This window comes from Tupaia chinensis, unplaced genomic scaffold (genome assembly GCF_000334495.1).
Source record: "Tupaia chinensis unplaced genomic scaffold, TupChi_1.0 Scaffold000527_1, whole genome shotgun sequence".
In the NCBI taxonomy this organism is placed as follows: Eukaryota; Metazoa; Chordata; class Mammalia; order Scandentia; family Tupaiidae; genus Tupaia; species Tupaia belangeri.
The window spans coordinates 4,835,579-4,860,933 of NW_006160040.1; the positions used below are offsets into that span (position 1 = coordinate 4,835,579).

Sequence of the window (25,355 nt, forward strand, 5' to 3'; positions counted from 1 at the left end):
CTGCTGGGGATAGGGGGTAGTGATTTCTCACTTTCCCTCTCACTGTCTCTCTCCACTCCAGTGAGTACCCTCTGACAAAAACCTTAAAAAATATATATTTAGGGAACCAGCAGTTAGTGTAATGGCTATGTCGCTGGACTCCCACGTAGTCGACCACGGTTCGCGTCCCGGACCCGGTGGCTTAAAGCTCACGCCGGGCGCGTGTGCGTGCGTGCCCAAGATCCCGAGAGGAGAATGGAGGAGAAGGGATTGCGACATGACCATCCCCCCTGGGGGGTGATTTCTCGCTTTCTGTCTCTATGTCTCTCTCTGTCTGTCTGGCGAGGGCACGCGCCCTACAGTGAAAATCTCTCCAAAAAAAAATATATATATATATTTAAAGCCTGATTAACAACCTAGGGGTCTCACCCTTTCTTTCATAGAAAAACCTTCAGATTAAACAAAATACATATATACATACATACATATGTGTGTATATATATACATATGTGTGTGTGTGTGTATATATTTATAGGGCTGGGTCCATGGAAAAGACCAGTCCTTCTCCCCTGAAAACATGCCAAGCACACACACAATTGCCCAAACTCCTGCAGGTTGGAGGACGGGGACCATGGAGTATCAGACCCTGTGAGGGTGACTGGTCACTTTCAATCTCTCTCATGCATGAGCTCTATCATGAATAAAGAAAAAGATCTTTAAAATCTTTAGAAAAAGATACACACTACCTTCTGCAGTTAGATCATAATTTGCCACTTTTTCTTCTTTTGAACATTGATATTAAAGACAGAGTTTGATTAAAAAAAAATCTATGCTGATAAATAGCTTTGCCTACAGGTATTCACTCAGGATGATGTCTGAATTTGAGTCCCTTCTATGAATTTGTGACTTGTAATTCAGAGAGGGTCAAACAAACACATTTTGATGCATTCTTGGCCCCCAATGATTTTAAACAAAGAGAAACTCCTCGCAGGAGTCCCCTTGTCCAAAGTCACACCACCCTGGCTGATCCATAGGTTTGTCCTCTTCTTTAGAGGTTATCCTGCATGTACTGTGTAAACATTGATCTAAATAGTCTTGCTTAAATCTATTGTCCCTAATCAATACTCGTATATTTTTATATGCCTCTTAGGAACATCCTATGACTTATTTCTTTGTGTTGAATTTGCCCACAGGCAGCTTTCAGAGCTTTAAAGCTAACTCTGCAGCTGGTAGCTTCTCTCCACGACATCGTGGCCTACCTCTTCAGTTTTGCTAAACTTGGCAATTGTCCAGCACAGTTTGACTTTCCTCTAAGTCCCAACCCTTCCAGAAGTGACTGGGGAGGAGCCCAGAGCATTGGTAAGTGATTAAAGGTGATTAAAATCACCTTCAGGACCAGCAGGTGGCATGGTGGTTAAGGTGCTGGACTCCCACATGGCTGATCGCTGTGTAAGTCTGAGATCTTGTAGCACTTTCTCACCTTCTCTCTCTTTCTGGTGAGTGCAAGTACCCTGTAGCAAATTTTAAAATAATAATAATGATAAATAAAATTAAATAAATAATTATTTTCAAAAATCACCTTCAATATGCAGATACCATTTCTATGAAGCTCTTAATACTTGGTAAGACAGAACCACAATGTTTCCTTAGAAATAACAATGATGAGAAGGGAAAAGGAAAAATCCTATTACATGCACTTTCTAAACTGCATACTTATCTGATTGATTCCACATTTACTGGAAAGCTCGAAGTGCACCAAGTCAGGAAGCCTGGGTTTCTACCTTGCCTCTGCCGCTTGGTTACTGGAACTGGGCACTTTACTCTCTGGGTTACTGTTTGCATTTATGAAATGTAGATGATCATACCTTCTTGTAGGAAGATTCCGTGCACTGAAATCTACATGAAAATTCTAGAAGAATGCATAAGCCCTCACTAAATATCAGTTTTCTTTCATTTTCTTTTCCATTCTGGCCTTTGAGAATTCACATGGTAAGGTCAGAGTCAAGCACTCACTGTAAAGAAGCTTGCAGACAGCCCTAGTTAGCTAACAACCTCCGATTGTCCAGCCGTAGGGATAATTGAGACATTAGTTTTATATACCCAGGGCTAATCAGTGAACTGCAATTTAGCACCAGGTTTTAAGATAAACACATGAAAGAAATTAAAGACACTGAAACTTTAGTAAGCTAAGTTTATCAGAAACAAGATAGTGGATCTTATTTTAATGGTTTGACTCATGGGCCAGCTTTGAGGCCTGGTGGTTCAGGCAGCCAGATCCCACATGGCTGACCATGCAGTTCAAGTCCTGGACCCACTGACTGACTTGAGAAACATATCAGGTATGTGTGTAGCCAAAATCCCCAGAGGGGGTAGAGATGGAGGAGAAGAGCTTGCTGCATGACCATTCCTCATGGGGGGTGCTTTCTGCTCTTCCTGCCTCTCCATTTCTCTGTCTCTCTATGGCAAGGACATGCACTTTTTACCAATAATAATAATAATTTGTCTTCCATTCAAATTATGTCACTAGTCATGTAAATATTAATTCATAGCAAAATATTATATTTTGCCAGGAATTTCAAAGAATGAGAAGAGACTAAGAAATGAAGTACTAGGCTTATCTAAAGCTAGTGGTCTTTAAAAAATAAATGTGGCAGGACCTGAAACTACTCCTCTCTGGCCAGTACATAAAGGAACATGTTGCCGGTGACCTGGAGTTGGTAGCAGGCATATTTGCATTATGCTAAGGAACACAGAAGGAACCTGTCCCTGTCCAGATGAGCCGCAGGGCAGGGCAGCGGTGGTCATCTGGGAGGAAGGTGATACCTGCACCTGCAGAGGCAGCTGACAAGGGGCTGGTACCACCTCAACAGAAAGCCCAGAACTGTTGCAGACTAAGCTCAGATCTTTAAGCATCAAAAGACTAGAAAGGTCCCAAAGCACTCCAAGAGGTGTTCCTTTCACTCATTTAGGGATAAATGTAAGTGGGGCTCTAAGACACTCTTAGGGGAGCTAGTGGGTGTTGGGAAGATAGGGGGGCTGGGTTTCTCACAAGGGACAGACAGGAAAAAGGAGGCCATGCCAAGAAAAGTGCCTCCCTGCCCTTGAGATAAGAAGGCAGGTGTTATAAGAAGATAAGATAGTACCCGAGGCCCAGCCTGGGTGGTGCTGTCCCTAGACTGCTGGATTGCAATTCCGGAAGCCATGCGCCAACCGAGGGTTTGGATCCCCGTGTCAGTCTGAGAGTGTATTGGGAAGAAGCAGCCAAGGGCCCGAGGAGCTAGGAGGCCGGGAGAAGAGGGCACAGTAATGAGACTCTGCACAGGGCACGCCTCTCTCTCACTCTCAAGCGCACGTTCTCTATCATCAAAGCAGAGCGAGAAAGCACGAGAGCTGAGTCGTATTTCTAACAGTCACTACAGTTGGGAGTAAAGCACGCCCCTGGGCAAATCTGCTAGCCGGTGAGTGGGGGCACTTGCCCAGACCTAGGGAGCGGAGGACTTGAGTCAGTGGAGGGAATGTGAGAGATGGTTCTGGCGAGACAAAAAAAAAAAAAAAAAGCTGGTAAAGGTGGCAAGCAGGACTGTATGTGACCAGCTCTGAGAAATAAGCACACAACCACCACCATCCCCACCCCGGTGTGGCACTGAAGCACACAGCAGAGGAGGCCAGGTTGAAGACCCAGCATTCACAGCGAAGGAAAATGGCTTCTGGGTATTCACAGCCTGGGAACCCAGACACCGTTGCGAGCCCAGGCTTTCACAGGTGAACAATTAGAGGTGGGGACTTCGTCACATTTCAAGAAAAAATATTTGTGCTCCAGGGAGAATGTGCAGTTTTACATGCTCTGTTTTGCTGAAAATGGATCAAGAGCAAAATGAACTAAAAAGAAAAGAAAAAAAAAATCCCACTGTAAGATAATCATCTTTTTAAAGTCTAAGCTGCTTAGTTTTTGGCCTGCTTCCCAGAGGAGGCAGGGAAAAACTAAAGGGGAAAGATGACACTAGAGCCCGTTCCTCTGAGCCATCTCAGAGCTATTTGGAGTTAGATAAAATGACTCTTGTGGACTTAGATGCTTTCAACTATTTCTTTTTCTTTTTATGGAGAGGTTTTTTTTTTGCTATAGGGTGTGTGCGCTCACCAGAAAGACAGAGAGGGACAGAGAGGCAGAAAGCGAGAAATCACCCCCCAGGGGGATGACCACACCACAATCCCTTCTCCTCCATTCTCCTCTCGGGATCTTGGGCACGCACGCACACACGCCCGGCGTGAGTTCAAGTCACTGGGTCCAGGACTTGAACCTCAGTTGACTATGTGAGAGTCCAGCGACATAGCCATTACGCTAACTGCTGGTCTCTGCTTTCAACTATTTTTGAAAGGGATTCTCAAGATTTCAGCTTTTGATCTTCCCAGGTTTTGGTCCTCCCACTCAAGTGAGGGAGGAGCTCTTCGACACCGTGGGCCAGCTCTGTGGTCCCTGCCAGCTCCTCCTCTTCCCTGAAAGCCGGTAACTGTGGAGTCAGCCTGAAGCAGAGGATGTAATTAGAATGTGGGAGTTGACATTGCGATTTCCTTGTCAAGGACTGGAAGTCACTAAAGCCCAAACACTAAACACTGAGCTCAGGGTTTCAGGAACTGTCAAGACAAACCAGGGACAGTGTGCTGACTCTGGAGTCTTCACACAGAGACAGGGTCTCTGTACTTCCTCTCCCACCCTCCACCCCCAACCTCCCAAACAAGGTCCTCCTGGGTAAAGAACAGGCTCCTTTCCTGATGTTCCTGGCCCAGGGTCCACCCCCAAACTTCCCCCCACCCAACACCACCATCATCCTGTCACCATTGCCACTCCACTGCCTGGCGAACATCTGCCCCGACCCACCACATCTGCCGCCTCCCCTGCCACCAAGCATGATGACCCCACAAAGAAAGGAGAGCTAGAATGAGGATTAACAAAAGAAGGCCTCACAACACAGAACATTTTTTTTTCTTTATTTCTTTTTTTTTTCTATTTTATTCATTTTTTTAGAGTTTTTTTTTTCCTGTAGGGGGCGTGTACTCACCAGAGAGACAGAGACAGAAAGCAAGAAATCACCCCCAGGGGGGATGGCCACGCTGCAATCCTTTCTCCTCCATTCTCCTCTCGGGATCTTGGGCATGCATGCACATGCGCCCGGTATGAGTTTAAGCCACCAAGTCTGGGACTGGAACCATGGTTGACTACATGGGAGTCCAGTCACATAGCCATTACACTAATGGCTGGTCCCACATGTAACATTTTTGCTAGGGAGTAATCTCATACAAAAGTACACAAATAGCCCTATATAAACAATTGAAACGGTGACAAGAGAAAAATCACCTATACTCCAACCACTATATCAAGTGAAATTATTTTTAATCTTTACTGTCTTCTTTTTTTAAAAAATAATTATTTATTTTATTTTATTTATTCATTCATTTTATTTCAATTTGACCAGAGAGAGACACAAACAGAGAGAGAGAAAGAGGGAAAGTGAAAAAGGAAACCACCAAGTCCAGGACTCAAACCCTGGCTGACCATGTGGGAGTGTCTAGTGCCTTAACCACAACGCCACCTGCTGGTCCCAATCTTTAGTGCCTTCTAGCCCTTGCTCAAATATGTTTTATATTTAGATTTGACAAAGCTTTAACATTAGGATTTGTGGAAGGTTATAGTCTCCCTTTTTCATTGTCAGTGCAGAAATGATCAACATTCTCTCCCCATTGCTCCTCACCCTTGTAGAGTACATAGCTTGTAGACCAAACACATGAGGCTCAGCCACCACTTCCCTTCTCTCCTACCACCGTGAAAGTGGTGGTACAATTCACACTAACATGATGTCTGGTGGGCTCTTCTTTTCATTTTTTAAAAAAATTTTATTTATTCCATACGTGAGAGAAAGAGAAGAGATTTAGCACCACTAACAGGGTCTTGACACCACAATCTGCCTCCAGCTTCAGCCAGCCCAAATCTTGGGCACATGTGTGCTTGGCATTTTCAGGGGTGTCTCTGGATGTGAACTGTAGCCTTCCCAGGCAAGTCTGCTCACTGAGCCACACTGTCCAGCCCCGGGTGGGCTCTTCTTTTAAGACCATGTGATCAACATATTTAGAGGAGTCAGAGAAGTTCAAAGGTTGAACCCAATTATTTGGGACTGAAAACAAACAAAAAAAATGTTTTACTGTGGTGTATAAAACGTCAAACGGATATGAAATCAGGATTGCTCGCCTTTCCTAAAGCCAAGAGAGTATATTGCAAGTGTGGGCAACAATTCCCAGCCCCGGGCCTGCTCTGGTCAACCCATCACAGACAGCCTCTCCACACCCACAGTTAAGTCTGGGCCGGCTGTCAGAACAACTCCAGAATTGCCCCATGGGTCTCCCGTCTCATTTCTGCCTTGAGCTATATATATCGAGGCATAACGATCAATATCTGCCTGTACAGAGTAGAAAACTCTCATGGTCTTCACAGGGCCTTGATGAACACTTCAGGCCAGTTGGTGTAAGCATGGGCCCATATGTAACCCCAAGAATTCACGATTTTCTGCTGTGCTCTCCTGTTCTGACTAGTTCCTTCTCTGTGCCAATAACAGAGATGCTAGACCAGTCATCTAGACGTAGGCCAAGTTCCTCAACCTGGCACTGAGTACCCCAGAAGACTACTAATTTAAATGTCCACCTATAGTGTATATAAATCTATGTATAACCAGCCTACTCTGCAGTAAGGGTCCAAGACTTAAGCCAAGTAGGAATCACCCATATCTGCACCTAAAATGACTAGACTCTTCTAGAAAGAAATGCATATAAACATATACATGCACATACACATTTTTTTTACTTGCTTTGGGTGGTCTTGCATCTTTTTAAATTCATGGGCCAGTGAGAGGAAGGGCTGATTTGGTTGGCATGGCCGTGAGAAGTAAATGCTGATTTCTAATCTATAATAAGTTCAAATTCCTAATGGGTTTACTGAGGACTGTGCTTTCTCTTTCCTTGTCATTTCTCTTTTCTGTTCTATTTAGAGACCGTAGCCTTGTAAATTGAAAAATTTTCTCTCACCAGTATGTTCCTATTGAACATACTGAAAAGCACAGCAAGTTTTTATCTTTTTCAGGGAGGGAGGAAGGAAGGAGAGATAAATCAGGCCTTGGGTTCTAATGCAAAGCTTTGCTGGTCTTGTAAAACATGGAATTGGTATGCCCACAAAGAAAGAAAGGGTAGATTGTTTAAGTGACAAGTTAGCTTTGGGAACAAAATGATGGCTCACTAGATTTGTCTTAGTCACCTCTGTCTCACACTGTCTGACTAGAATCTTACCCTATTCTAGGGTCTGAACTTCGAGAGCTGCAGAAAATGATTGACAGCCTCCAGAACCCCCAAGACCCTATTCAGGTGGCCCAGGCACTCCTCCTCAGGAGGGAGGTGATGTTTCTGCAGTTTGATGCCGCCATGAGGCACCTCATCCGGTAAGGGCTGGAGCACTCAACCTGTCTGGTAAATTCCACTGGGCAGGTGTTTGCTGAGTGACCATCTGGGGAGGCCGTTCTTGGCAAGATTAAATGATGAGCTTAAAATAGAGATACAATCAGTTCTAGAATGCTGTGGCTACCAAACACGTCCTGCTCCAAGGGCTCCTGTGTGGAACCTATTCCTGTTGGATAATAACATCCTTGACTTTATTAAATGTTATTTCAAAGTCGTTCACAAAACAATCGCTGCTTTTAGTGTCCAGGTTGTTTTGTTCTAACACCTTTATACATTTGCAGATGATTATTTCCAAGGTTTTTGTTTATTTATTTTTTCAACCCTTGTTTCCCTTTCAGAAGGATAGTATTTTTACTACACTTCTGAAGCTGGTGGAACTGGCCACGGGGGTTAAATTTATAAATAAATCAATCTACTTCTGGCCTTGTAGGTATTGCAGTTTTGAGTACTCTGCATATAAAAAGAATGCTTTGTTTGGCTGATTAATCATGACTCTGAGGGGAAAATTAATATGGATTAAGATAAACAACATTGGAGACAGCAGGTGGTGTGGAAGTTAAGGCTCTGGATTTCCACATGGCCAACCACAGTTTGAGTCCCAGACCCAGTGACTTGAAAATCACACCATGGATGCATGCGTGCATGCCCAAAATCTGGAGTAGAGAATGGAGGAGAAGGGATTGCAGCATAACCGTCCCCTCAGGAGATGACTTCTCACTTTCGCCTCCCCCCACCCACCCCCAGAGAGCACACATGCCCTATGGCAAAAATCTAGGGGGGAAAATGACTGTGGGTATTCCCAGAGAATGCAAATGTGTGATAGCACTGAACCACGTTTTTCTCTTTCCGCTCTATTTTCTTTACTCTGACCACAGGGGTCTTGGACTTAGAATGTAAGTTTAGCAGGACAAATATACTAGGCTAATTTGTTTTCTTTTCATTGACAAATAGCTTCTCGAGCTGTAGCTTAGTCAAGCAGGTAAGAGGTAAATGGTCTAATTGTCAGGAGAGCCATTATCAGCACTCTGGGCTCTGAAAGTCCCAAGTCAGAATCTATAAGGAATTTCCATGTGGTGAAGAAGTAGGAGTAGCCTCCATAAATGCTTTGCAGTATTCTGGCTATACAGGGTTTAATTTGGTATTCTTTTCCCAAGGGAGCCCCTCTGTTTCCCCCTGGGGTTGTCCTGCACATTCAGTCCAGGAATGTCCTATCTCTGGTTGCAGTACATACATGTATTTCTTTCTTTACTCATAATAGAGCATATGTGGGCACGTGTGAGAGTGAGTGGTGGGGAGCACCCTCCTCAGGGTCTGCTCATGCCCCAATCCTTCCTCCAGATGATCCGGGATACCAGTGCCTGTCATGTTCAGGCTGACCGAGTCAGAGATTAGAACCAGGGTTGCTGTGTGGGATCCAGCTTCTTTTGAGCAGCGCTTTGCTGCTGAGCCACTGAGACAGCCCATGATTTCTGTGTTATTAGAGGACTTCCAGGGGAATCATCTACAAAGTCCACCCCAGGAGCCCTGCATTCATTGCTTTTCCTGGGCTTTTTTTTTTATTTCCCTTTTCCTTTTTTTTTTTGGTTGTTGTTGTTGGAGCATTTCAGTTATGTGTGTTTGAAGTCACACAGCTAGAAAGTGACAGAGAACAATTAGAGGCCAGGTGTATTTCAACTCCTAAGCCTGCAAACCATAATGGAAATGGACCAGCAGCAGGGATGAAAAAGGGAGTTCTGAACAGAAAGCCAGAGGCAGGAGAAAAAGAGAAGCTGAAAGATAAATGCCATCCCTCTTGATCATTTTACTTAGTACAGAAGCTGCAAATGAGAGCTTTCCAACTCAGGCCGGGCGGAATGACTCCCACAAAGAAGGGTGGCGAGAAGGAGGGTCGTTTCGCCATCAATGAAGTGGTGACCCGTGAATGCACCATCAACATTCTCAAGCACATCCATGGCCTGGGCTTCAAGAAACGTGCCCCTTGGGCACTCAAAGAAATCCGGAAATTTGCCATGAAAGAGATGGGGACTCCAGATGTGCACATTGATACCAGGCTCAACAAAGCTGTCTGGAGCAAAGAAATAAGGAACATTCTGTATCATATTGGTTGTCCAGAAAGCATAACGAGGATGAAGATTCACCCAACAAACTCTACACTCTGTTACCACTTAAAAAAAATCTCAACGTGGAGAGAAACAGTCAATGTGGATGAGAACGAAGGATGAGAATGAACTGCTGGTTTTCAAATAAAGTTATAAAACCAAAATAAAATAAAAGAAAGAAAGAAGCTACAAATGAGGGAAAGTCCCTAGGTAATCAAGAAAGGCAGGAAGATCAGGGAAGTTCCCTGGCCCTTCCCAGAGCACACCAAGACTGAGCAAATAGGACAATTTAGACCTCAGGGCACTCTTTGCTTATGCAAACGGAAGGCCTCTCCAGCGTTTGAAAAGGCAGAGCTAAACTCTTCCGTGAAATGACAGCAGCATGCTCCCCTCAACTGGAGGAGGGGATGCCCCATGTGGCTCAAGGACATCAGGACAATAGCCCCATAGGATGTCCTAAAGCCTAACTCCCATTTTTCTGTGCCATGACTAGGCTCAGGTCATCTGAAAGGCACATGTTTGGGGCACAGAACTTATTGCTCTACTCCTGTCCTGTCTCCCACCAGCTCAGGTGAGGGCCTGATGGAAACTGATCTATCCTTGGATGGGCTGGAGTTGCACTGCTCAGGGCCTGTCATTAACCTCTATGCATGCCCACCTACCTGCTGCAGTTACTTATTAACCTGTACAAGTAATGCTTGAGCATTGAGTTTATCTTGAAAGCCAGGGGAATTAATCATCTGTGTTGAAGGTAAGTGCCAGCAGGGAGTGTCAAAATGCCAACACAGTTCTAATCAACACAGTTCCTATCAATCTTATTGATAGGGCACATGTGTACCCATGATCCAGAGTGGATCCCAGCATCAAGGTCTTGAGTATGGGGGGAATCAGCAGATGGCGTAATGGTTATGTCACTGGACTCCCACATAGTTGACTGTGGTTCAAGTCCCAGACCCGGTGGCTTAAAACTCATGGCAGGCGAGTGTGCGTGTGTGCCTAAAATCCCAAGAGGAGAATGGAGGTGAAGGAATTACTGCATGGCCATCCCCTCTGGGGGGTGATTTCTCGCTTTCTGTCTCTCTGTCTCCCTCTACCTCTCCAGCAAGCACACATACCCTATAGCAAAAAATCTCTCCTAAAAAAAAAATCTTGTTGGAACTACTCTCTCTGTCTGTCTGTCTCTTAGTGGATGGTGAACTGGGCTGCGTGATGTGAAATACTGGGTTCTTTGGGCCCAGGCCTCTAAGATTAAGTACCCTCCCTGAGATGAGAATGAAACCACAATTACAAGTATGGGAAAAAGTGTTTTTAATAGGAAAGTAAAGTTTTTAATACAGACACAAAAATACAACCCACCCCAGAAAGATATGTAGGTGGGCAGCTGTCTGAGGACAGCTGTGCTCGGAATGGGATTAGATGTTAATTTTATTATGGGATCATGTCATGAATATTTAGGAGGGAGGTCTGTCATTGTAGCTGGCTCCTTTGAATTCACAGGCTTTTTGTGGTACCTGCACAACGCATGCTCAGTGTGGACTTTGAAGGGCTGCGTATGCGCATGAAGATAATTCTGCCCACATCAGTTTTTTTGTTTGTTTGTTTGTTTTTGTTTTTGTTTTTGTTTTGCCAGGAGTGGGAAGTAGGATGTTATGAAGCATCCCAGTGAATCCCTGCATACTTATATACAATGCAGGAAGGAAGGTAGTAACTTTCCCTAAGTTTTCTGAGGAAAGCTTAGGTAACAAAAGTAGAGGACCTTTCCTCTCTTGGCTCCTGGGGGGCCACGTGCAATCCCTGAGAACAGTGATTGATGTATCAGTTGTCCCCTTTGTTGGCATATTGAGACTCCCTGCTCATAATGTTTACCTGTAACATGTCTCTCTCTTTTTTATTAATTGAAAAAAATAAATGAATGAATTTTTTTGCATTCTGGAAAGGAAGGAAAGAAGAAAGAAAGGAAGATCAGCTTTTTAGGTCTTGAATATTTGTTAGCTTTCCTTTCATTTTTGAGGTTATTTTCACACTCATCTACTTAAGTGTCTCTACCATGCAGATAGTAAAGTGTGCTTCAGGGTTACTTGGGGCGTTCTGGGAGGCACCCAGAAGGCTTCATGTGAGCTGGGCCTACCTCCTGATCTCCCTGTTCTCTAGTATCTAAACAGTGAAGAGCCCTAGTTTCTGCTGGTCTCCTTAAGGCCACTTTGTAGATTGTATTATATCCTTCCCTCCAGGAAAAACTGTTGCAGGTGTCCAGGGAGCTCCCTGTGGTTTGACCCAGTGAGCCTGATCTCATGTAGCTGATAGCACCCTGACTCATGAGGCCTGCTAGTAACCCTTTGACTGCTATTGACAAGAAGGCAGCCGGAGCATGGCAGGAACAGTGTGAACAGTGTGAAGAATTCAGGTATTGTCCAGCTGGTTCCATGGCCTGCCTGGTGGTTAAGGTAGCTGGATCCCACATGGCCAACTGCATGATTCAAGTCTCAGACCCTGTATCTTGAGAAACACACTTAGGCAGATGCGCGTGCATGCCCACAATCTGAAAGGGAGGGAGAAAAGTAGGAGAAAGGACTGCAGTGCGACCATTCTCATAGGAGGTGCTTTCTCCTCTCCCTCTCTAGCCAGCACACATATCCTCTAGCCCCACCCCACCCCACCCCCCAAAAAAGTATTTCCTTGCTTGCTAAACTCTTAGTTCCTTTTGGGCAAGAAAATCATCCTGATTTATCATGCATACTTCCTTCTTTCTGACTTACATTATAAATTTCATGCTCTGGTCTTCAGGGATTGTGGTTCTTGATACGCAAAGCCAAGTTTTGTGTCCAAGAAAATAAAATCTATTCTCACTCAACACCTCCCCCCTCAGGCTTTCATTGTTTAATTTAAAATGTGGTTTCACATATCAAGAACTGTTTGTCTCAGCTATTGGTCTTAAAATAATAAATTCAACAACCAACTGAAACTTTTTTTTTTTTTTTTTTTTTTTTTTAGAGTTCCCGTGTACCCACGTGGGGTTTTTTCACGGAAAAAAAAAACATGAGATAAAATAAAAAACTCAACCCCTCAGTCACGGTAGTCACAGTTCATGTGTCCAACAGCCACATGTGACCAGTGACTACCATACTGGACAGTGCTAATCCAGAACATTCTCTCCATTGCAGAACATTCTATCAGATAGTGCTAGTCTGGAATAAATCAACTTTCACTTGAGGGCTGTGAGTTGGGAGAGCGAAGGGCAGGGTGTAAAGAAAGAAAGTGGGGAATGACATCGTTGAAGAAGAAACGGATTAATATCTCGAAATATTATCTTGTGACCCTAACTTTGAAGAAAGTTGTGAACTTGGGAAGCTTGATGAACTGCTTTTAATGAAATGTCCCCTTTTGTTTTGGTAGAAGAACATTTCTGGCAGCTGGAAATGTCCCTGCCTACCAGTCTGTCACAGACGGCATGCACCATGGGCTGCCACCACTGAGCAACTCGCTTACTAAGAGCATTTTTGCCTCACAGCTCAGCCTGCCCCCACCACTGGATCCACGGAGCCTCCAGGTGTGTTGGGGAGGTATTTTTCTTTATATTGTAGGTGTGTTGGGTGTAGAGGGTTTTATTACTTTGTTTCCATGCAATTTACATCTTACTGGGGCTCTCAATGCTTTAATGTCCTTCAGTTTTGCTTTTGTTTTTGTTTTTGGTATAAGGAACGTGAGCTTGCCAGAAACACGGAGACAGAGAGAGAGTGAGAAATCACCCCAAGAGGGGATGGCCATGCCACAATCCCTTTTCTTCTGTTCTCCTCTTGGGAATTTTGTGCATGCACATACATGTGCCTGGCATGAGTTTCAAGTCCAGGACTTGAACTATGCTCAGCCACATGGGAGTCCAGTGCCTTAACCTCTACACCACCTGCTGGCCCCAATCCTTTGGTCTTCATAGGCCCCCATTCCCAGATGTTACTGCCAGTCTGGTCTTTGCCTTCCAATACTCAACAGGCTGATGGGGCAACAGCTTGTCTGCTCACAGCTGGTAGCAAGGCAAGCATATATTCTGTATTTAACAAATAATAATGGTAGTAATTACAATACATAAATTAGGTCAGCTGCTGAGTTGAGAGACTTGGTTACAACACATGTTAGCATATGTAATCCTGGCAACTACTCTTACTCCTCAGCAGAAACAATATGAGTAGAGACTTCCAAAAGTTTGTGGACAAATGAAATGACAGAACCAGTTTATCCTGGTTCAAAAAATTTTTGAACTCCATACATAGTTCTAATGTGCATTTTCCATGAGCTTTTTGAAGTTCATATTACCTACCGCCTACGATTAAAGAGTTCAAGGTTCAAAACGCCAGAGAGCAGACTCTTGGAAAGTCATGGCAGCATCAGATCACCAACTGCATTATTGGATCGTTGGAAAAGTCATGACACATTTTTGCATAGAAAAACAGAAAGAAGGGGACCAGCAATTAGCGTAATGGCTATGTCGCTGGACTCCCACGTGGTCGACTGCATTTTGCGTCCCGGACCCGGTGGCTTAAACTCATGCCAGGCGTGTGTGCGTGCGTGCCCAAGATCCTGAGAGGAGAATAGAGGAGAAGGGATTGTGGCGTGACCATCCCCCTGGGGGGCAATTTCTCGCTTTCTATCTCTTGGTCTCTCTCTGTCTGTCTGGCAAGCGCACATGCCCTATAGCAAAAACCTCTCCGAAAAAAATAAAGAAAAACAGAAAAAAGAGACCAGAAGATGGCATAATGCTTACATCACTGCACTCCCACATAGTCAACCACAGTTCGAGTCCTGGACCCAGCGGCTTAAAACTCACACCAGGCACATGTACGTACGTGCCCAAAATCCCAAGAGGAGAATGGAGGAGAAGGGATTGTGGCATGGCCATCCCCCCTGGGGGGCGGTTCTTGCTTTCTGTCTTTCTGGCAAGCACACACATCTTATAACTTATAACAAAAATCTCTCTAAAAAGTAAACAAATAAAAAAACAAGAAGAAGAATATGTCATGATTTTTCCAACGATCCAATGATAAATTACCCCCATGTTTACCAGGCTAAAACAATAAACACCCATCACCTCACATGCTTTCTGAGGTTCGGGATTCTGGGAGCAGGGGGTAGCTCTGGTTCAGGGTCTCCTCATGAGGCTATAGTCACGATATTGTCCAGGGCTGTAGTCATCTTGGGGCTCAACTGAAGAAGAGTCTGCTTCCGAGTTCACTCATAGCTGTTGGTAGACATCAGACACTCACTTCTCAGCTCATTCTTATGAGCTTCTCTGAGGAGCTTCCTCACAACATGACAGATGGTTTCCCTAAGGGCAAACTATCTAAGGGAGAGCAAGAGAGCCCAGATGGAATTATAGTCTCTTCATTGCCTAATTTCAGAAGTAACATACCATTGCTTCTGCCATAGTCTGTTCACTAGAAATGAGTCACTAAGTCCAGCCCACACACAAGGGGTGGAGAAGTAAGCTCCACTTATTGATGGGAAAAGGATCAAAGAATTTGTGGACATATCTTTAAAACTACCAGACAAGCTCATGTCTTCCAGTTCTAAAATACCCAACTTAACATGTTATAAAGTTAAACCAAGGAGCCGGCAGGTGGCCTGGTGGTTAAAGGCACTGGAATCCCACATAGTCAACTGCAGTTCAAGTACTAGACCTGGCGACTTGCTTTGCTCTCCCTTTCTCTCCCTCTCTCTGTTTCTTTTTAGTCAAATTAAAAAAAAAAAAAAGATAACAAATGGAATTAATAAATAAATAATTCTTTTAAAAAACAAAGCTAAGCCAAATGGCACCAGTATCAACCTCGAGCAAGTGCCGTATGGCTACCTTCTGTAGCTACAACACAGTGACTTTGGTCCAAGCCCTGACCCTCATTTAGACCCAGAAACAGGAGGACCATGTGGGTGGGCTGACTTTGAATGCCTCTGGCATTGTCTAGGATTAGGTACATGCAGATGTCCTGGCTCCCTGCCATCATAATCCACTCCAAATCCAGAATTGACAACAGTGGAACCAGATCTAGAAGTATAGATTAGGGTTAGATAGGCCAGTCCACTGGATCCTGGGCTGTATGTGGTGCCACAGGGACAGGAATGGCGTAGCTGTCGGGTAGTGTTACGGTGAAGACAGAAACCTGTGTGCAATAAATTGTGGCATTGGTCTTGAATCGTTCCTTAGAGATTGGAGCACAACAGTGTAAAGGATGGTTTTTTAAAGTTCGTGATATTGAGAGTGTTGAGTAAGTTCACTTACGTTGATTACATATGTCTCTCTGGTATTCTAAGGTCCTGGAGTTTCTGAACATTGACACCAATTAGTTGCACCCAAACCTTAAGTACCCTTCTACTGGGTTGTGGGAAAAGTCATCACATATTTTTCTATGCCAAAATGCGTCATGACTTTTCCAATAACCCAATATATTTTGCTATCTTTGGGGGAAATTAAAGAGATTATTACTCTCCCCTCTATATCATTAGGGGCAATTTGTCAAGCAGTATTACTACATATTTAATAAAGCATACAATAGTATGTGGGGTGCAGACACAGATAATCCTATTTATATGCAGATTGTTACTACTTTTGGAAACAGTATAACAGTATCGTGTTTGTTGCTCCCTTTAGGCATTTGCGCTGTTCCCTTGGAGAGCATTTCTGGAAGATGGAGGACTGTTTCCAGTTATAAGTAGCAGCCCAGATACCCTAGAATATAATATGCAGGTAGGATGGGCCTTCTCGCTTGTTGGGAGAGGACTGAATTCAGACCGCAAAGCAGGGTGTCACCGGGTCCACAGGTCGGATTCTCCAGACTCTAGCCAGTGATGAATAATGTACACGATAAGCAACTGTTTGATTTTAAAGCTGTAAACCTGATGCTACAAGGTGAGTCACGCCTTCCTATGACAGAAAAGAATCATGGACTCAGCTGGCTTCAGCCTTGGTTGCAGACTCGGCTGAAGTCCCTACGGCAATAATGATTTAGGAGAGCAGCTATCCCTCTGCAACCACCATGTGGGCTCCTTCGAGCAGTGGGCAGCTCCAGGCATGGGACTCCTGACCTGCCTGCAGTGGCATGAGGGGATTTTTTTAAAGAATTATTTGTTTTAATTAATAAACAAATCATCTCTTTCTCTCTCATCAGATGAGAGAGAGAAAACGAGAAAGCAAGCTGCTGTGTGCACTGGGACACGAACAGCGGTTGGCCGTGTGGGAGTCCAGCACCTTCACCATGACAGCACCTCTGGCCCCAGGAGGGGACTTTTTAAAGCAGTACTCATAAGGAAAATTTCTTGTGATGTTTTTAGTTCTCGTTGTTACTTTTAATGTTTTCCCCTGATTATTCAATTATATATTGTTTTGTTTTGTTTCATATTTTTTTGCCATAGGATGCATGCATTTGCTAGAAAGAGACAGAGAGAGACAGAGAGAAAGTGAGAAATTACCCTCCAGAGGGTGTGAACATGCCTCAATCCCTTCTCCTCCATTCTCCTCTTGGGATTTTGGCCATGTACAAACATGAACCTGGCATATTTTTCAAGCTGTCAGGTCTGGGACTTGAATGGCACGGTTACCTATGTAGGCTCCCGCTCCTTAATGTCCAGGCCACCTGCTGGCCCCATATTGTTGAGTTTTTGTTTTGAAAAATAAAAAAATATAAAAAACACTGTTAAGAATAACATGAAAATCAACCAGAAATTTGCTTCAAAATAATACAGAGGAGCTCAGCTGTGGTGGTGCACATTGCTCAGATACTGCTACTTGAAGGGTGAAGCCACATGGGAGGCCTGGAATTGGTTCCTGGCCCAACCTACATGTGTGGGCACCATCATGCGGGCCTATGGTCCTCACTAGCTGGGAGACTGGGATACATGGATCACGGTGTGGCAGGTCTCATAAAAAATCTGTCTCTCTGGCTATCTACATCTCGCTCTCTCCCTTCCCTACTATTCATTCATAAATTAATGAATAATAATAATGAGGAGGAGGAGGTGGGAGTGGATAGAGTGGGGCAGGACTAGCCAGAGGTCAATGGTTGTCGAAGCTGGGTTATAGAAACTATTCTGTTTGCTATTGTATATGTCCAAGTTTGCCCATAAGTAAACATTATTTTTTAAGTAAAATAATAAGAATGGTTAGAAAAAATCAATTATGGGGACCAGCAGGTGGTGTGGTGGTTAAGGGGCTGGACACTCCCACATGGCTGACCACGATTTGAGTCCTGGACCTGGAGGCTTATTCTCTCTCTCTCTCTCTCTCTCTCTCTCTCTCTCTCTCTCTCTCTCTCTCTCTCTCTCTCTCTCTCTCTCTCTCTCTCTCTCTGTGTGTGTGTGTGTGTCTGGTCAAATTAAGATAAATGAATGAGTAAATAAAATTAAATAATTACTTTAAAAGAAAAGAAAAACTCAGCTGTAGTCCCACTACTAAGAGCTGATCACAGATCGCATTTGGTTTTCCCCCACATACATATATTTACATGTGCCCCTGAAGGGAAACCAACATCCTGCTGTACACTCACTGTTACAGAGACCCTCTGCTAGGGCTGGGACGCTTGGTCCTTCTAGGCAGAGTCGAAGTCTGGTGTGTTCGAGGACTCTAAGCTAGAAGTTTGCTTTAGTCGTCATGGAGTTTTTGAAAGTCGAGAGGGTCTTCTTCCCCAAAACCATATGTAAAGGATGCACTGAAGTCTGCAAAATGAGAGAGGGTTCTTGTGCTTCTTGGGTTTTCTCTTTTAGCTGTGCCTGTGTGGACTGAGTGACCGTGACCGTGAGAGGGCTCATGGAGAGTTGGTGGGCATGCGACTGCTAATGGAAGATGTCATTCTGAGCAGCTGCCACGTGATTGTGGACAGTCCCCCGGGACAACAAGCCACACCGGACAAAAACACGCAGGTATTCTTGGTGACCAGTCTACATAATCAGCCAGTGCTCATTTGTATGAAGGGCCTTCCTATCTGGAGAAGGATGAGAGGGCCACATCTTCCACGCAGCCTCTCCCTGGATCCCAGGCTGAGCTCAGGCCACATGAGCAATGGTAAAGCAGGAGTGGCCTGTGAAAACTACTCCAAAGTAGTTTATTTCACAGTAACTCCCATGACCAGTGGTATATTCACTGTTTCTAATCTTTAAAATAGAACAAAGGTTATTGGAAGTCCATGAAAGTCAAATGAAACAGATACTCCAACAGGAAACTTTCCTTGTGAGTTGCACATGTAGAACTAGAGTTAGAAGGGCCAGAGCAGTGTGATGGGGCCCAGGTAAACATCTCAGGCCTGGGCTCTTATCCTCCTTACTCAACTATGGATCCCTGAGCAGTCTTTCCTATGCAGTTTCCCCTCTGAAATGCTAAGGTACAAGAGGCACTAGCCTACCTTGTATCATAACCGAACTGTCCTGCATGTGTCTGAGAACCGGGCAGAGACATATTTGGACCCCAGGTAGGCTAGCAGGTGCCCTCATTTAGAGTCTCCAGAACCAAGCTTTTTCTTTTCTTTTCTTTTTCCTTTCCTTTCTTTTCTTTTCTTTTCCTTTCCTTTTCTTTTCTTTTCTTTTTTCTTTGAAGAGATTTTTGCTATAAGGTGCATGTGCTATTAACCAGAGAGAGAGAGAGACGGAGAGAGAGAAAGTGATAAATTTCCCCCCACCCCACCCCACAGAGGGATGGCTATGCTGTAGTCCCTTCTCCTGCATTCTCCTCTTGAGATTTTGGGCATGCATGCACATGTGCCTGGCGTGAGTTTCAAGCTGTCAGGTCCAGGATTCGAACCGCGGTTGGCTATCTGTGAGTCCAGCACCTTAACCACTATGCCACGTGCTGGCCCCAGAATCAAATTTTCTGAGAGTTGCCTAAACCCACCATCTCCATTCCCTTACTGCCCACTAATCCCTAAACACTGCACTCTGTCTCTTTATCTTACCACTGAAACTGCTCTCATGGCTCTTACACCATGGCCCTCCTCACTGAATCCCCTAGAGACTTTATAGTTTCCTTCCTAGCTGAACCCTTGGCAGCACTTGACATAGAGTGTCCTAGAAGCATCTCTGCTGTGGCTTCCACAGCACGACTCTCCCCTAGCTTTCCTCTGATGTCATTAGTCCATCCTCCTGACTGCTCTGCAGGGTCTTCTACCTCTGCCGATCTCTAAATGTTTTTTTTTCAAATTCTGTCCGACAAATGCTACCAAAGCCACATTTCGAAATCCTCAGGTCCTAACTCTTTTGTCTTTGGGGGCCTCTTGCTCCATTAAAAGAAAAAAAAAGAAAGTTATATTTTATGACAGTTTTAATATAAAAAATATACATTCACAGGACCAGCAGTTAGCATAATGGCTATGGCGCTGGACTCCCACGTAGTTGACCATGGTGTGCGTCCTGGACCCGGTGGCTTAAACTCATGCCGGGCGCGTGTGGGTGCGTGCCCAAGATCCCGAGAAGAGAATGGAGGAGAAAGGATTGCGGCATGGCCATCCCTCCTGGGGGGTGATTTCTCACTTTCTATCTCTCTATCTCTCTCTGTCTGGTGAGCGCACGCGCCATATAGCAAAATAAAAACCTCTCCAAAAAAAAAAAATATATATATATACATTCACATATTTAAGCATTTTTTTTGCTCTAAAAGTTTTCTTTTTCTTCAATCAACTCCAGATCATGAGCAAATATGGGCCCAGTGTACTTACGGAGGTCTCCAGGCTTGAATCAGGAACCTTCTCATCTGGTTCAGCCCTGTTTAATGTGTGTTTCACTGCTATGCCACCATCTGGTCTCTGTTTACTTATTTAAGGTTTTTTTAATGTATTTATTCCATGTGAGAGAGACAGAGGGCACCCCGACAGAGCTCTCACACCACTATCCACGCCCTGTCTCAGCCAGAACAGGTCACAGGCACTCACATGTGCACATGGCCTGCCAGAGAGGTCCTGGACTTGAACCCAGGACCTTGCCCAGGTAGATCCAGCGGCATCATCACTGCACCACCACCTGACCCACTAGGGGCTTCTTGAGCCAGATAGATAGTTACGTGACCTCTAGACTGCCCCCTCCATGTCAACAAGCTTGGCCTTGATCAGTTGGATATTTTGGTCCACTGCCTAACATTTCATTTGATGGAAGAGTTCTGAGGATCAAACAGACCTAGAAATCCATGGACTAGCTGGTTACTGAGGAGGCAGGCTACATTAGACATAATGGGAAGGAAGAAACTGAAGACAGAGGACAGGGTAGTTGACAGAGCAAAGCGTCCCTGAGGAGGAAGGAGAGGGTGGGATTCAGAACAGAGGAACAGGGTAAGGACAGGACTTAAACAGAGGAAGGGAATCCCTCTTCCATTTTAATAGGAAAACAAGTAGGGAGAGGATAGGTAGATCTCAGGGACTGCCAGTTACCCAATGGGACTCGCTCTTGTCCTGGGTCTTACTTGACAGTTCTTCCTTGGGCACTCTGACCAACCCTCTTTCTGGAAGACCTCTTTTCTTGAGGGATCCAGTTACACCAGGTTGTTCTTGTTTTCAGCCAGAAAATGTGTCTAACAAATTGTCCCCTGAATGTTGGCTGAGGCCCTTCTTGTCACAGCATTATGAGATACGCCATTCTTGCCTGCAAAGGAAGGTTCTTTTTCTTGTGAGCAAGACTCAGTAGCCAAGCTGAAGACCTGGACTCAGATTATCATTTAGTCTGTCACTTTCTAGGTGACCCTGGCCCTTATACCACTGGCTGCAGGAGAGCAGGGTCTGAATGCCTTCCCTCCATATCCTCCAGGACGTCTAGCAGCCCCTTGACAAATGCTTACTTAAGCAAAGCATCATGAATGTAAAATTGCATTTCAAATAATAAATTCTAATGATGAGAAATGTTCTCTGCCTAGCTTTCAAAAGATGAGAAAAGGAACAGGAGGTAGGATAAACTTAAATTTCTACTTCCTTACCCAGAAGATGGATAAAATTCCCAATGAAAAGTTATATTATAGCTCTACCATGAGGGGAACTTAATCCTCAAGGGTTGAAGAGCACCATCTAGAATGCAGAGCTAAACACAAAAGATTCAATTTTCTAAAGGCACTTAAAATATTAGTATGCAAGCAAGTTCTGAAAGTGAACCGTTCTAGAGCCAAACAGAAAGCTGAGTTCAAGGCATGTCTGTTCTTTGTCTGTACTGTTGTTCAGGAAAGACATTCAATCATCCTAACCTTGCATGTGCTATATGCCTGTAAGCCATTCCTACCAGGGAAAGAGTTCATTCATTGTCCAAAGATCATTTTCCACAGGCTACTTGAAAAAAGTTATGCTGTATTGGTCATGATTAATAAAGAAGCATTTTGATGTCTTCAGCTAGATTGGTTCAAAGTGCCAAGATTTGGAAGTCAGTTCCAAAGCAGCTGGAAGGCTTCTGAGCTGCTGGAGGGGCCACATGACACGGTGCTGTCTCTTGCTTTGCTGAGATCATTTTTCACACTGTGGAAGCAGCTGGAAGTGCTCAAGGAACACTGGGGCCGACTCAAGCTTCAAGGCCAGGACATCAACTCTGTATCCCTCTACAAACAGTTTTCGGAGCTCTATGAGTGAGTGTTGCTGAGGTAGAGATCCATGTCAGTGAGTGGAGCCTGGGAATTGGTCGATGCCCGCCCCTTGACTGGAGGGTGAGATGTCTCTCTGAATCCTGGCGCACACAACTCCACCGAGTCCCATGGGAGCCCTCAGCGTTCTCTACCACAGTGCTTACAAAGCACGATTGTAATAAGTAAGGCAGGGCTGGGTGTCACTGAGCTATGCTGTGCATCTCTTACCTGTCCGCAGAGTCTGTCCCTAGGAACCTCTGCTTATGAAGTGGTCCCACAGTGCTGATGCATGCTTCTCAGCTCATCAAGGACACTGTGGAGAGCCACTGTGGCTGAGCTCCTCACTCCCTTCAGACCGAAACTTTGAGGCTCTGAGAACTGAGGGCTTCACAGCCAGAGGTACACTACAACATGGCACAGGCTGTGTGAGGCCTGTGGGCTGCAGGAGGTGGGCATGCTGGAAGCTGCAGGAAAGCCTCACTGCTTCCTCATGTATCTGTTACCGAGCAGGCATTGACTAAGCTCCTACGTGCCACTTAGACCTGCTCAGGTTCCCCTTTGGCTAGTCCTGGGAAGTTATGATAGTCAATGTTCCTGGAAACTAGAAAATGGAAAGGTCAGTCAGTATTCTGAAGAATGAGGACCTTAATTCTATGTGCCCAATAGGAAAAGACCTCAGGATGTAATGTTGCAACTGCAGAGCTGATGTGTGTGTCTGTGAATGGGTTGGGGGAGTTTATACATGATGACAGGACACAGAACATGAATGAAAAGAACTACCAGAGAATTGGAATGAGGAACCAAATATGTCTGTTTGCTAATTTCTGTGTCTCTTTCTAACAGAGCTGACATTCTCTACCCCAGCCTGAAAGCTATCGCTAGGCAGATGGGGAAAGAAGATGAATTTGAAGAACATGTAATAAATAGTCAGTCTATTCTTCCCCCCAAGGGAGCTTCAGAAATTGAAATAAAAACACAGCAGGTATGAAGAAGCTGTTTTGAATGTTCCTTTGAAAACTTGTTTTATGGCATCAGCGTGTAAAACTACAGATATTCCCAAACAATGTTCTTTCCCAAGTGTAAATTGATGTTGTAACTCACTGAACCGGTTTGGGGGTGGGGTGGGGTGGGGGGAGGAATGAGTATTTAAAGGTATGTAGGGCTTTGATTACACAAATAACTACTCTTTAATGTCTCACTTCTAGCTTTTCATTATTTTTCTTCTCCTCATATTGAGCTGTATTTTCCCAAGAAAGATGATAGAAAACATAACTACTACTATCGCAAAGAAAATCTAGCACACAATTATCCACATGGAAATAGAAGATTTGAAATAGCTCTTTTAATTGTTCTTCTGAGAATACAAAAAAAATTCCACTTAGTCACTGGCCCACATGGCATGTTAGATGATCCAAGCAGAAAAGTTGTTTTCCTGTCTTTACTCAGCTTGGTCCTGGGATAGACACCCCGTGGCTGGGCTTATTGTAACAGGCAAGCAAAGCCTCTGGCTGGTTGTCATTGCAGAGTTGCATGTCCCCTGAGCAAGCGGAGAACTCAGCCCCTCGCGCTCCAGTGCCAAGCCCATTGCTTACCCTCTGGCTCCTCCTTGCTCAGGGGAAAAAGCGGACTCTGCAGACTCGCTGGGGCTACCAGTTACTGTAGCAATTGGTCTTAGTTGTATATGAACTTTCAAATCATCTCATGAAATTGTCCTTGGTATCAAGTTTCACATTTGAAGGCTTCTTAGGATGACAGCCCACAAAATTCCAGCCATATTTAGAGACCTCTTAGCAGGGAGCTTGGTAAGAAAGGTTGCATTTTATCAATCAGAATGAGAACCAGGAAGAAATTATGTTGGTCTCCATAAAAGTATATTTAACTCCCGGAAGCATCTGGGAGCTGAGAAGGGAACCTTTTCTTCCTCCCGGGGAGGGAGTAGCTGAGGGACAGAATCTAACCAAGTCCTTCTGCAGGAAGTTGACTTGGGAGCTCAGAATGAAAGCTGAATGGAGAGAGTGACTCTTGACCTGTGCTTACTCTAGCTTCAGAAACTTCTTGAAAATATTGAAATGCATATGATCCAGGAGGTATTGAGAAAAGTTAACAGAGAGATGACATTGCTCTTATCCGAAAAGTCCAGGGAGGACTGTACTCTCCCTACAGGTAAAGTACTACTTTGCAAGATACCATTTATCATTTTTTCCTAATCATACAAGGAATCCACATATCGTATCTGTACTCGTTATTAAAAACCAAAAACCAAAAACAAAAACAAGCAAACAAACAAAACACTGCAAGGTAATGCCTGGAAAATGATATAAAAATTACCTTTTATACCTTGACAGAGAGAAAAGTACTGTTAACACTTTGATGTATTTCCTTCCACTTACAAGGCTTTTAGGAAGAAAGCACACTTTAACTTTAATCTCAACTGTCTAGATTAACTCATAACTAAAATAAAGTTGAAATGAAAGAAATACAGGGGAAGTTAGGAGAACAGTGGGGGGAAAGCAATGCATTTAATTGACACAAAAATGAAAAGTTATTTGCTGATGATAATGTATATGGTAATGTCTTGGTCTTATTGATATGCACTGTATTCGTACTGGGAAAAACCATGTTGTGCCCTGTAAAGATGTACAGTGATTAATTGTAAAAAAATGAATATATATATGTAATATGCTTTAAATTACGGAAATATATAAATTCATAAAGCTTTTCATCTTTTTTTTTTTTATTTGAGAGGTTTTTGCTAGGCCACGTGTGCTCACCAGAAAGACGGAAAGAGACAGAAAGACAGAAAGCAAGAAATCACCCCCCGGGGGGGATGGCTACTCCGTAATCCCATCTCCTCCATTGTCCTCTCGGGATCTTTGAGCCAGTAGGGTTGTCTTAACTAGCAATATCTGCTTTTGAGACACAATCTACAGACATTGTAGTGTGGATTAGTAACCTCTGTCCTCTACCTAAGACACTGCCATTTTATCAGTGCTTGGAGTAGACGAATTCTGTCCACTGGGCTTCCGTAAGAGGCTGTGCAACGACGGGCCAGCCACGCCCCCGCTGGGCATCTTGTCACCAGAGCACGGAGTGTGGTTGAGCTCCAATTACAGAACATTTAACCAGACACAAAGCTCCTGTTGTTTGTGCAGTGTTCGCTCATTTGGGCGGCTCCCTCCTGAGTCCGTGGAGAACTCCCAGCCGCTTGCCGCAGGTGCCGCCCA

At 44.4% G+C, this 25,355-nt stretch overlaps 1 protein-coding gene across 1 annotated transcript in view; it reads left to right on the forward strand.

Moving 5' to 3' along the window:
* CCDC162P (coiled-coil domain containing 162) overlaps window positions 1-25,355 on the forward strand; it is a 185,821-nt gene that overhangs the window by 119,083 nt on the left and 41,383 nt on the right. The window contains exons 30-37 of the mRNA XM_027775129.1: window positions 1,173-1,338; window positions 7,319-7,457; window positions 12,972-13,122; window positions 16,210-16,305; window positions 18,318-18,473; window positions 21,905-22,134; window positions 22,975-23,113; window positions 24,174-24,294. Of these exons, the coding sequence (XP_027630930.1) occupies window positions 1,173-1,338; window positions 7,319-7,457; window positions 12,972-13,122; window positions 16,210-16,305; window positions 18,318-18,473; window positions 21,905-22,134; window positions 22,975-23,113; window positions 24,174-24,294 (1,198 nt within the window). The remainder of the gene's footprint in view (window positions 1-1,172; window positions 1,339-7,318; window positions 7,458-12,971; window positions 13,123-16,209; window positions 16,306-18,317; window positions 18,474-21,904; window positions 22,135-22,974; window positions 23,114-24,173; window positions 24,295-25,355) is intronic.